Source organism: Aquila chrysaetos, chromosome 17 (genome assembly GCF_900496995.4).
Source record: "Aquila chrysaetos chrysaetos chromosome 17, bAquChr1.4, whole genome shotgun sequence".
Classification (NCBI taxonomy): domain Eukaryota; kingdom Metazoa; phylum Chordata; class Aves; order Accipitriformes; family Accipitridae; genus Aquila; species Aquila chrysaetos.
Genome location: NC_044020.1, coordinates 810,501 through 823,265, shown reverse-complemented (window position 1 = coordinate 823,265; position 12,765 = coordinate 810,501). Strand labels below are relative to the sequence as shown.

At 41.5% G+C, this 12,765-nt stretch overlaps 1 protein-coding gene across 3 annotated transcripts in view; it reads left to right on the top strand.

Annotated features, from left to right (window-relative positions):
• EP300 (E1A binding protein p300) overlaps positions 1-12,765 on the top strand; it is a 68,281-nt gene that overhangs the window by 30,428 nt on the left and 25,088 nt on the right. For all 3 annotated transcript variants that reach the window (XM_041129547.1, XM_041129548.1, XM_030040387.2), the window contains 11 exons: positions 25-138; positions 1,057-1,293; positions 3,925-4,018; positions 4,351-4,485; positions 4,872-4,989; positions 5,506-5,680; positions 7,778-7,855; positions 8,731-8,840; positions 9,964-10,119; positions 11,183-11,623; positions 12,153-12,341. In XM_041129547.1, the coding sequence (XP_040985481.1) occupies positions 25-138; positions 1,057-1,293; positions 3,925-4,018; positions 4,351-4,485; positions 4,872-4,989; positions 5,506-5,680; positions 7,778-7,855; positions 8,731-8,840; positions 9,964-10,119; positions 11,183-11,623; positions 12,153-12,341 (1,847 nt within the window). The remainder of the gene's footprint in view (positions 1-24; positions 139-1,056; positions 1,294-3,924; positions 4,019-4,350; positions 4,486-4,871; positions 4,990-5,505; positions 5,681-7,777; positions 7,856-8,730; positions 8,841-9,963; positions 10,120-11,182; positions 11,624-12,152; positions 12,342-12,765) is intronic.

The window sequence follows — 12,765 nt, the reverse complement described above, 5'->3', positions numbered from 1 at the left end:
TTTTCATTCCCCTCCCTTTCTCAGTGGCACATTGCGCATCTTCCCGACAAATCATCTCGCACTGGAAGAATTGTACAAGACATGACTGTCCTGTATGTTTGCCTCTCAAAAATGCTGGGGACAAAAGAAATCAACAATGTAAGTCTACTGGGGAATTCTGTGTATTGGAAAAACCGTAAAAGGCATGTTGGGAGTTAAACTTTCTTGTACCCAGGTGATAGTGGTGGTGCTCTTGAACCTGGGAACATGTAATATGACTTTCCTCTTGCTTTAGAGTTGCAGAGTATTTTTCTGTCTCTGATAACTTGTGTTTATGGAAGCTTTTTAACTTTATTGGATTTTCCTAGCAGGTGAGTGGTAAGGGTGAACAAGTCATAGCTCTCTCAACCAAATGATTGGCTTTTCACTGCCACCTCTTCCAGCTGGCCGGGTTCTGGAGACGTGTACACACACAGAGGGTTGTGTCGTTTCAGCCCTGGTGATATTCGGTTCTGTCTTCATCCTTTGTTTTGCATCAGATGTCTCTTCCCCCTTCTCTTTTTGGCCCCTTGGTCTTCATGCCAAAATCTTTGGCAAGGTTTTTGTCACTGTGTTACCTGTATGTTGTTTCTTTCTCCTTTCTTGTTACTTTGGGCTCTTCTCATGACTAATGTGAGCTAAGCTATTTCTTATTTTAAGAAAATTATTAAAAAAAAAAAAAAAAGGCATTACAATAACTACTGAAGAGCTTGTATGTACCTTTCTGCCTTCAGCCTCTGTGACATGGTGTGCCTGTTTTCAGTTTGAAGCAAACAGATGTGTCCTAAATACTTAGAGTGGGATTTCCTCTCAGCAGCTCAAAGGGAAAACAGCATATTGTTGGAATGGCTGGTTGGGTCAAAACTTGTCTCCCTGTTTCATGACAGGTTTTCCAGACCCAGTCTCTTCTCTGCGTGCTCCTAGAAGGAGATGTTTTAGTTCTGAACAGCCAGTGCACTCTTTATGTTCTTTCCCTGTTTCCATGGACCTCTTTGGCTACCTGGTGCTGTCCTTATTAACTTGATATGTCTCTTCCAGCGCTGCTGGGCGGAGCTGCAGTAGGACTTGCAAATACTGGCTCTGTGGGCGTGGGGCAGCAGGCAACGCCCAGCATAAACACTACCAGTCAGATAGACCCCAGCTCCATCGAGAGAGCCTACGCAGCCCTTGGACTGACCTATCAAGGGAACCAGATGCAGACACAGCCCCAGGCTCAAGTGAAGAATCAGCAACAAGGACAGTCACCCCAGGGTCTGCGCCCTATGAATCCTATGAGTAAGTTTATCTGTTAATGTTAAAATGCAAACTACAGGCAACTTTCCCATGCTATATCTAATGCAAATTTTCTTAACCTACTAGCTTAATACTGCTAGTTAATTTGCAAAAGGTATGGCTTTGCAATATTTTAGACTTGAGATAGCAAACTACTTAGTGGAACAGGAACATTAGAGGGCCCAGATGCATTCTCTTGGTAAACAAGTTCTCTGGGAAAAGTATTTTCTTTGGAAAAACAATTTTTTTTTTTTTATTTTATTTGAGAACCAATTTTCCAAAGCATTTTATTTAATGTTGTTTTGTAGCTTTATAATTGTACTATAATGCAAGTTTGGGGCTTTTTAGGAGTTTTTAATTGGAAATGGATGCATTGGAATGCCTGTATTCAAGTGTACTTCCTTGTCACTCAGACTGCAGCATTTTACAGTTGTACCTCAGACATGTTTGTTTTTAAAAATGGAAAGTAGTAAATAACAGACTTTCTCTCTGAATTCTGTCATGTGGACTCAGGTAACTGTAAATTGTGTGGGTGGCTTATTCCAAAAATCACAAAAGACTACGTTAATTTGAAGTGCAATTAATGCTAACCTGGCTATCACTAGTGTCAAATGAAGTTTTTAACCATCAAATTGTAATTTTGATACTTTGAGATTACATCACAGGAATTTCTCTCACCCCCAGCTCTTTGCTTGAGTTGCTTAAGTAGAGGTCTGTTTTTTTTAATGGAAAGGAGGAAAAATGAGCTGGTGGAGATTTATCACAAGCTTGTATGGGATTGTAGTGATCCTACCTGTATGACCCATGTTAAGCTTGCATACGGAATGAGTGCTGTGTATGCACAGGAATTCCATGGGGAAGGACCTGAGAGATTGCAGAGGAAAGTAGCAGTTGGTTGCAGGCTGCAGTTCAGTGTGCTGTTTCTGCACCAAAGAACATGCTACTTCCGAGTTACTCAAGAAAATGTTGTTGGGTAGAGTAGACTTGTTAACGAGTTGACTGGTCCTCATAGGTTGCATGTGACTTGTATACTGCTAAAAATTTGCCTTCTAGTGTGTGAAGCTTTTTTTTTTTCTTTTTTTAAAGGGGTGGGGGTGGTCCTGAGAGCTTAGTCTTAATTAGATTAAAATAATACGGTTTTCTACTGTGCATTAGAGTGTTTTACAAATAGGTGAATTTCTAGACGCTCCAAAATGTTATAGCAAGGGGGTTGAAAGGAACATGTCATCCATTTTTCTGAAGCAAAATGGTTCTCTGGGGGTTTTGTTTGTTTGTTTTGGTTTTGTTTTTGTTTTTTTTTTTAATAGGTACAGAGTTTGGCCTGTGTGTTCTTATTGGGTACTCCTTGTAGCACTGATAAGAAAATCCAATGAGATGGTGTTGAAAAGCTCTTGGAGAGTGAAGAACTGAAGCTTAATGTAGAAAGAAGGAGCATGGAGAGTGTAGACTTTTGGCTGTTGTTTCATTATTAGGAATGGGTGGCTAAGGAGGGAATAACAACAGGTGGGATAGGAATTACCAGGTCATGGCCTACATGACAACTGGGCTAGTTTAGGAGAAACAGCAGGATTTGGTGAGGACTGAGATGTGAAAAGATACAGTCCTAAGTAGATCAAACAAATGGTTGATTTTGGCAGTTGAAAAGGGAGAGTTAAGGCAAAGGTTGACAGTTGTCTTCTACACCAGCTTGCAAAGTGAATTTGGGAAGGAGAAGAAAGTGACTAAGGGAAGGGAGGTGGGAGGCAGCTTTATGAAAAGACTGTTAAACACTTGGTTGTGATATTAGAGGTATGTGTTAGGCTCGATATACTTAATTTCAGTGGATTTCTCTTGTATACAATGTCTAATTTGGCTTGAAATGCAGATTCTGTAGGATTTGGATGTCCTAAATACATGTGAAGCTTGGTAATGGCTTTCATGCTACTCTCAACTTCAGAAAGTATTCTATTCAGAAGCTCCAGACAGAAATGTGCCTCATTTTTCTTCACTATTTGAGTCTTAACTGTAGTCTGTGAGGAAAATAGGCTATTTTTTATGGTGATTGAGGTCTGCTGTGATTCAGAAAAGCAGATTTTGGTATGTAACAAATTACTAGAGGTTTTTCCTGCAAAGGATTGTCAGGTTTTCCTTCCTAGTACAAACATTGGAGTTAGTTGTAGGATCCTTAAGTACGGAGTGGGTGAGAGGGGACCTTGTCAGATGTAGGTGGTAGCTGATGTTTTAAGTTTTTGAAGCCTTTGTGAATATATATCCTAAACCCCTGAATGAGGAAAAAAAAAAACCCAACCGCTTCTAAACAAAAAACCAGAAGTGGCTGGTAATGTTGAATCTTTAGTTAGGGAATCACAGAAAAGGACTCTAGTACATAATGTTTGCAGCATATTGAAATTGCTTGTTTGAGAAGTTCAGGAAGGTGTGCAGAGGAGTAATGTGGTGTGGTGCTCCACTTGGAGGTCACCAGTGTTGTGCCTCAGACTTTTTCTAAGTTTGTAAAAGGAAGAGGGTAAAGAGAGTACTCCCTTCACAAAAGTCAAAGTACTTGAAAGCCTAGACCCTTGTTACTGCTGAGCAATTACTGGTTTTGCACAGTAAATGGCCTGTTCATTTAAGAATACTTATTCCTCTGTTTTCTAGGTGCAAATCCAATGGGAGTGAACGGAGGAGTAGGGGTTCAAACCCCTAATCTGCTGCCTGACTCAATGTTACATTCAACCATGAATTCTCAAAAGTAAGTTGAATTATTCTTTGCACCCCAGTGATTTTGTTTTGATCTCATGGCACTTCTTACATAAACAGTGGGGTAAATGCCATTGATGGCTATCTCTCCCTTTGGATTTTGTAGCTTTTGTTGCAGTTTTCCAAATCCTTGGGTAGGACAGCATGTACTCTTTCATGGCGTTGTTTTGGTGTCTGTGCAGCTATTTCTGCAGAGTTTGTCCATTGATTAGGGAATGGCTGAACTAGCACTTTGTCCTAACATTATTCTAAAAGAGGCTATGACTGTAAGATGACTAAGCTTGGACTAGACTTTTGCCCTCAATTCTTGCTCTGTTTTTGAAGCCCCATGATGAGTGAAAGCACCAACGTTGCCAGTTTGGGAGCCATGCCAACAGCTCAACCATCCAATACCGGAATTCGAAAGCAGTGGCATGAAGACATTACTCAGGATCTCCGAAACCACCTTGTTCACAAATTGTGAGTAGCTAATATCAAAACAATCTGCTGTTGGGTGAGCTGCTGCTTCTGAGGTGGGGGGAGCAGGAGGAAGCCTGGCTTCCAAAACTAGGGGGCCACGAAGTGAGTTTTGTCAGGGCCCGTGAGAAGGGAAAGCAGAAGCCTGAAAGATGGATGGAGCTGCATCTGCTGGTTTGGGGCTGTTGTAGTGGAAGTGTCCGCTCTGTACTCAAGCCATGGACGTGGGGGCAGCGTCCCCCAGGAGCAGTAGCTGTGCCACAGTCTGTCAGAAGACTTGCTTGCTGCTTTGTGTTCGGATCAGATCACTGGGGTTAGCGCTGATGTCCCTGCCTGGGGACATCCTAATCACTGGCGTGCTTTTCTTTTTCTTGTTTTCCCTCCCCCAGAGTCCAAGCCATATTTCCTACTCCTGACCCTGCAGCACTGAAGGATCGGCGTATGGAGAATCTGGTGGCATATGCTCGGAAGGTGGAAGGGGATATGTATGAATCGGCAAACAGCAGGGTGAGATGTCATCCTCTGTCATCTAGTCGTGTGTTTCTCCCCCCGACCGCATAGTGATTGGGGAGGAAGGGGAGTGAAAGCACAGTTGAGAGTCCCAGGCTGAGGAAGCGTGTGTTCAGGGGCTGCTGGATGGGGTCTAGGAACCAGCCAGCTGCAGGCTTCTGCCTGGGTGTGCCGGGAGTCAGGGGGGTTCCCCGTTGGGCTGTGCTGTGCCTGAGACTTCTCGGGGTTCCGTGAAGGCAGCGTGAAGCTCTTCACTGTGATTCTCCCAAAGAAGCGTCGGACACGACAAGAGAAACGTCTGGTGTTGGTCTAATGGTTGCCAGCAATGCCCTGAGCAGTGCTCTGGTTTTGCCCTCCTATCTGTGCAGGAGCCCCTGTAAAGGGAGAGCTACCCCCACCCAAGCTGAAATGCGTGTGTGGAAGGCTGTTTTCCGAGCTTGGATCACTGTGACCTGTTGCCTTTGCTTAATGTGTGTCCCCTGTCCTTTCCTGACTTGTATTGCTCCCCAACAGGCAGAGTACTATCACTTGCTAGCGGAGAAGATCTATAAGATTCAGAAGGAGCTGGAGGAGAAACGAAGAACCAGGCTGCAGAAGCAAAACATGATCCCAAATGCTCCGGGCATGCCACAGGCTCCCATGAATCAAGGGCCCAGTATGGGACAGCCGCAGCCAGGGATGTCTGCAAGTAAGAACAGTTGGGTTACTGAATACCTGGTGCAGGGGAATCCTCTACTGTCATTTTGGTAGGCGGGTGACCGTTTTGCCCTTCTTGTTTCACAGGTACCTGGCTTGCTCATAGTTAAAGAGAACTTTCTCCTCTGTTCAGAAGTACTTGCAAAATGTTTGCTCTGCTTATGTGTTAATTAACGACCATAGATTATCTAAAAGCATTTAGTCTTCTGAACAAATTGAAATATTGTAAACATTTACACTTACTTTCAGGGGGGAGGGAATGGAGGTTAAGTTGCATCCTTAACGTAGAACTTCAGTCTTGTTAGATTCACCTTTAGAATTAATTTATTTAAAGATAACTTCAGTTACAATAAGAGAAATATCTTCTCATAATATTTAGTTGTGTGGTGTTTAAAATTATCATTACTACTACTGTTGTTGCTAAGTAGAGAGTATGATGAAGTGCTTAGGTGTTCATGCCTTTGAAAGTTTAGGTAGTGCTTGTTCTGTGCTGCGTCTGTTTTTTTGGACAAATGGCCTTTCCAGCATGCAATGAAAACCAGATTTCACTTTTTTCTTTATGCAGCTGTCTTCTATTTCACAGTAGTTCTGGTACTTGAATTGACCTTCCTAATGCTAAACAGATTATTACTAGATTCCCTGCTAACTATGCATTTGTATATTAGAATAAAATTGACTTTGGAGAGGAGTTAATGATCAAAACTATCCTGCTGCTAAAGAGTTTAAAGTCTCTTCACAAACATTAGGAAGGAACAAGGTGCTGTAATCTGTCAGGTATCTAGTATATTTTTATTTGGGTAACAGTTAAGAACAGGTAACGAATTATTGTGGGTGATATTTCTAGTTAGAAAGTGGAGAGAGGCATCTGCTGACATTGTAATCTTGTATTTCCAGTTAAGACCTGTAAATAATCGAAAATCAGGATTTTAAACTGTACATTTCTAAATAAAATTGCATTCAATACTCTGATTTAACTGTAAAAGAACTAATATTTTAACTATTTGAGCCACAGTCTGCTTTAAGATTATTTTTTTTTTTTTTTCCCCTCTGTGATTCTGAACTGACAGCTCTGGAGACTGAAGCCGTGTTGCTTAAAACTACGTGCAACGGTTCTGCAGACATACTTTGTATAGCATTCCCCTCCCCCCCCCCCCCCTGTCCCAACTCTGTCCCAAGAGCTTTCTTCTCAAAAGAAGAGGATTTTCATCCTTGATTCTTTCACTCTTGCATGTTCTTAGATACTTTACAGTGAAGAATGGAGTTCTTAAGATACTTCATGGAAACAGATATATAGCTGTCAGTGACACTGTATTAAGTTGTCTGAGAACATAGGGTCAAAATTTGAGTTAGGAAGTTTTTTCAAAAAACTTCCTGTTTTTTTCCTAACACTGCATAAAGATCCAGTAGCTCCAGGCACATGCTACAAGAATCTTCATCTGAGTTCTTTTTCTCCTGCTTAAATTTGAATGTATCTTGGTGAATCCAGTTCTGGGTCTTTTTATGCTTGAAGTCGGAACAGGATTTACCAAGATGCATTACCAAGATCCAAGAAAGATCATTAAAGGTTGATGCTGTGACTTTGTTTGCTGTAACTTCTGCAGAAAGTTGATCTTCAGCAGTATATGTGACACTTCCGGTTATCTATCATGTACTCCAGTAGTTCTCAAACTTCAGAGCTTTGGTAAATACTCTGTCGAACCATATAGTTTTCATAGTGTTTTAAATATAGAGGTGCAGTAACTGTGTAGAGTGGTCTGTAGAAGTTCTTGTGGTTTGGAATGTTTGTGAGCTACTGACACTGTAGTTGTACCTTGATAGCATACTTCAAATTTGTCTTCAGTTTCTGAAAGCTGACTCTTAAGTTGGAGGGTATTTTATTTCTGTCAATTGGGACATGCTTATATTTTCAATTTTTTTGGTTTTGCTTCACACTTTGAGGACTCTTCAAGAGTGTTTAGAGTTACCGGACTGTGTCTGTACTTTTTTTAAATTCTTTTTGTTTTACACACTAAAACCCATGTATAAAATTCTCACTAAAATGTTCGGTCTTCTAAATGCCATAATCTTATTCCAGTATCTTTTTTTCCAGATGGTCCTCTTCCTGACCCAACCCTGATACGTGCCAATGTGCCAAACCAGATGATGAATCGCATGCAGGCACAGCCAGGTAAGTATTTGAAGAAAATTCACTACTGTGATTTTGAAGGAATGTTGGAATTGGGCAGCTCTTGCTGAACTGTCATAGCCCTTTTTTCACCTGCAGTTTCCCCATTTGATTAAGAAAATAGCTATCTATATTGTATAATACTTACATAGGTGTATATATATTATATATTTTAAAAGCTATATATATCTCTAATAGCATTTCATGATCTTATGAATTTAAGAGCTGCATATTAGCTACTTGCTCTGTTAAATGAAGAACCTGATGCTTTTGGAACTTCTGATCATGTGAACATAGGATGGTGGGGTCAGTCAAACATGGTAGGCCTAACCACCTTAGATGAGGACATGTTGGTGGCAGAGGGAAGATGGTGAGAATTACTGCTCAGAAGGAAGGGGCCAAACCTTTGTTACATATTCAAGAAGTATTGTAGCCAACATACGAAGTGCTTAAGGAAGTGAAGATACAGTTTGGCATTCAATAAGTGAATTTCTAATGTGTAATTAAGATAATTCTACTTTCTGTAGAAAGCTGATCTTCAGCAGTAGATGTGACACTTTCTTTTTTATCATGTATTCCAGCAGTTCTCAAACTTCAGAGCTTTGATAACAGTTAGTGGAAACAAGTCTTTCGGGGGGAAAAAACTAGCCTGTATTCTGAAGGAGTGTGGTGGCTTGGACACTTTATATTTAAAATTATTCCATGTAACTGGTTGATAGAAGGAAATATTTCCTTTATAGTATTGCATGCATGATAACTGGTTGCTAGAAAACAAAATTAGGAAGAGACTGACAGCATTTCTTCTCCTAATGTTGAACGGTGCCCAAAGGAGAATTCAGGCCTTTGTTTATAAGTGTTTTCTTGGCACAAACTCACAGGAATGAATCAGTTTGGCCAGATGAACATGCAGCTGTCACCGATGGGACCCCGGCAAACCCCTCCTCTTCAGCACCCTGGACAGCTAAGCCAGGCTGGGGCCATGAACCAGGTCAGTGGGTGTTTGGTCCAGGGTGTTGAGCTCACAGGTTTGCTTCTGTTGGCTGTCGTTGCCATTAAATAAATAAATACAAGAAATTTTAAAAATCAAGCATTATTTCTTCATTCTCTTGACCCTTTGGTTCCTCTCTTGCATCTCCACTGAAAGATTTGTCTCATCTATGTCCTGGTTTCGGCTGCGCTAGAGTTAATTTTCTTCTTAGTAGCTGGTACAGTGTGTTTTTGATTTAGTGTGAGAATAATGTTGATAACTCTGATGCTTTATTTGTTGCTCAGTAGTACTTATTCTAAGTTAAGGATTTTTCAGTTTCCTGTGCTCTGCCAGCAAGCAGGTGCACAAACAAGAAGCTGGGAGGGAGCGTGGCCAGGACAGCTGACCCAAACTAGCCAAAGGGATATTCTGTACCATAGAAGGTCATGCTTAGCATATAAACTGGGGGGAGTTGGCTTGGGGGAGGCGGATTGCTGCTGGGGCATTGGTCAGTGGCTGGTGAACAACTGCATTGTGCATCGCTTGTCTTTTCTTGGGGGTTTTTTGGTTTTTTGTTTTGGTGGTTTTGGTTTTGTTGTGGGTTTTTTTATTATTTTATTCCTTTTCATGACAATGATTATATTTTATTATTGTTAGTATTGGATTTTATTTTACTTTAGTTATTAAATCATTCTTATCTCAACCCATGAGTTTTAATATTTTTTTCCTGTTTCTCCTCCCCATCCCACTGGGAGGGGAGGAGTGAGCGAGCAGCTGCGTGGTGCCTAGTTGCTGGCTGGGCTTAAACCATGACAGTCTATGGTAAGGTTTTAGATCTTGGTGTGAAAAATTGCCTAAAAATTAAATTTAAGTGGCTTTTTGTAGTGGAGCATCCTTAATACAAGGAACAAAAATAAATCTTAAGTCACAGTCCCAATCTGAAATCAATATCCTTTTCCTTAGCTTACAAGGGAAATCGTCATAATTTCTGTCTTTTGAGAGGAGCTATAAGCAGGTTTTCCGTATTTTATCCTACATATAACCAGCAAACATCAATTTCTGCAACAAGATAAATGTTTTTTTTGTAAAATGTTATGGAGGTGTATGCACATTGTGTGAAATGAGTTCCTTTCTCTTCCAACAGATGGGATTTCCTTCACGTATGCAGCAACCAGGAGTTGGCCAGCCTTCTGGTCAGAATCAGTTTCTACAACAGACCCAGTTCCCTGCTTCTTCCCCAGGAATGAACACAGCGAGCATGCCTATGACTCAGCCTGGCAATCAGACACCAGTTTCTCAAGTAAGTTTCTGGTTTCTGTAAGCAGTGTCAGTGGGCTTTGCATTTACTGGTTTCCTTGTTCAGTTTGTAGTAATGGAGAAAACTTGTTTTCTCAAGATGCTTTTAGAATTATAATAAACTGAATTCATTTATTGCAACCCTGCGTTTTGCTGATGTAGCCCTGAGTATGGCAAGGGTGAAACATTGTTGGCTTGTTCTCAGGCTTAAGTTTAAGTGTGACAGAGGAGTTTGTTTGTTTTCATGGAGCAAAGAAGAAATTGTTACTCGGCACGCGGTAGTTAAGAATTTCTTGCTGAACAATGAAGCAGCAGAGCCTGAGAAATTAAGAGATGGTGGAATAAGTCATAAAAAGGCATGTCTCTACAGGATCAATGTGTGTTGCTGGCTTTGGGGCATAGGAGGGTTATCGCTACTAAAGATCTGAACTTAGTCTAGCAGTTTCCTTTCTGTCCTTTCCCTCTCCCTTTTCAGCAAGAACCTTTCAGGCCAGGAAGAAGTAGGGAACGTCAGTTTGCTTCTCGTTGATGCTTCTTCCTAGTTTGCAGGCAAGATTACTGTGGAGTGACAGCTTTTTTCCTTGACGAATACAATTTTTTGTAATCTCATAATGCAGTTACAGCTGTACTTATTTCTGATGATAAATTCAGTTTATAGTTTTGCGGGTGGGGGCATGGGCACACTAAGTGTATTTGAATGCAATTTTTCACTGTGGTGTGTTGTCCCTTATTCAGGATGTACAAATCTGCAGTTTTAGAAAGAAATGTTTTGCAAACTGGTAGTGTAGGTGTGTGGCTCTTTAAGTATATCGACAAGTATAAGTTATTCTATTGAAACTTCTCCTTTAGAGCTGAATAAATTATAAAACAGCTTTATGTTCTTGTGGAGCAAAATAAATCGATACACCATTTCTCCTTTTGAAATAAAAGTTTTAAAAAATAAAACAGACAATTTGTCACATTTTTAAAAGTATGCCAGTAACTGTGGGAAAGCAGCCATTTGACAGTAATTTCTCTCGCTTTTTTCTATTTCAAGTCATAGCAATTGTGTACTTGTTTGCCCACAGGCACAAATGACCAGCGCTTCCTGTCCTGTGAATTCTCCTGCGATGGCTCCAGGTTCTCAAGGGAGCCATATTCACTGCCCACCTCTTCCACAGCCTCCCATGCACCGAAATTCTCCTTCTCCAGTACCTAGCCGAACCCCAACACCTCACCATACGCCCCCAGGCTTGGGATCACAGCAACAGCAGGCAGCAGCAGCTGCCACTTCTGCCCCCACACCTACTCCTCAGGCAATGCCACCTGGACCACAGTCGCAAACTATGCACCCCCCTCAAAGGCAGACTCCAACGCCTCCGCAGGCACAGCTGCCTCCACAAGTCCAGCCTCCAGTTCCAGTTACCCCTTCTGCAGAGCAACAGCAGCAACCCTTGTCACAGCAGAGCACGACTGCATCAGTTCCCACACCAACAGCACCGCTGCAGCCTCAGCACCCCACAACACCTGTAAGCAAATAATTAATTGTGCTTTCTCTGCAAATGTTTAAGTGTAAGGTTTAATTTTCAATTGGTCTCTTATTTTTGTGCGAGCCTGTGATAATGGAGGTAGCTTCTGGCATGTTTAATGTCAAAATAGGTTTTTCTGCATTTGGGAAGTAACCTTTTTTGCATCAAGACAAGTGTACAGACCATGTCATGTTTCCAGAGAGGGGGTATTTTTCAGAATTGTAGTGCATGTTTTGAAATTCACTGTGAAACATGGATGAGGTCTTCAGTTATATCTACATGTGCATAGCGGTGGTGTACAATAGGGAAACAGTATGTAATTTTCTCTATACTAGGCCTTCTAGTGCATGTTTCTGTTGCATGTTTTTCTATAATTGGAGTTGTACAGCAGTATGTTCTTCAGGTGAAGCAAGCAGAAGGACTAGAGTGCATTTAAACTTGGTGAAAATGCAGTGTAGGTAAAGGTAAATTAGAGAAAGAAAAATAAGTTCATTAGAAGCCTGTTTGTAATGTGTGTTTTTTCCCTCAGCTTTCACAGCCAGCCGTAAGCATTGATGGGCAGGTATCCAACCCCCCATCCACCAGCAGCACAGAGGTGAACTCTCAGCAGACTGTTCCAGAGCAGCAGCAGCCACCCTTGCAGGAAGTGAAAATGGATATTAAAACAGATGAAGGGGAACCAGAACAAACAGAGCTGCAAATGGAGGAGAAATCTGAGGTGAGATTGTTGGCCAGTTGTTGGGTAGAGTATCTTTATCTAGTGCTGCTAGATGCTTTCTGTTTCCATGCAAGCCATTCCTTCCAGAGCTCAATGAGAGCTGTAGGTGCTGCCTCCTGCTGCTATTTTGATTGTTGTCTTCTCTACTTCTTCCTAAAGAAGGCTCTCTGTTTTCTGGTTAAGTGGTGGTAGAAGCCAGTGGCCACAGAGAGGACCGTGATAATGTGTGCAGCTGTGAGGTTTTTTGGTAAATGCCAATGTAAGAGGGCACTCAGGTCAGTCCTTCAGATGTTATTGGCAGCTGTTAAATGTTAAAACAGCAGATATTGGGATGAGAGGAAATGGCCTCAAGTTGTGCCAGGAGAGGTTTAGATTGGATATTAGGAAAAATTTCTTCACCGGAAGGGTTATCAAGCATTGGAAC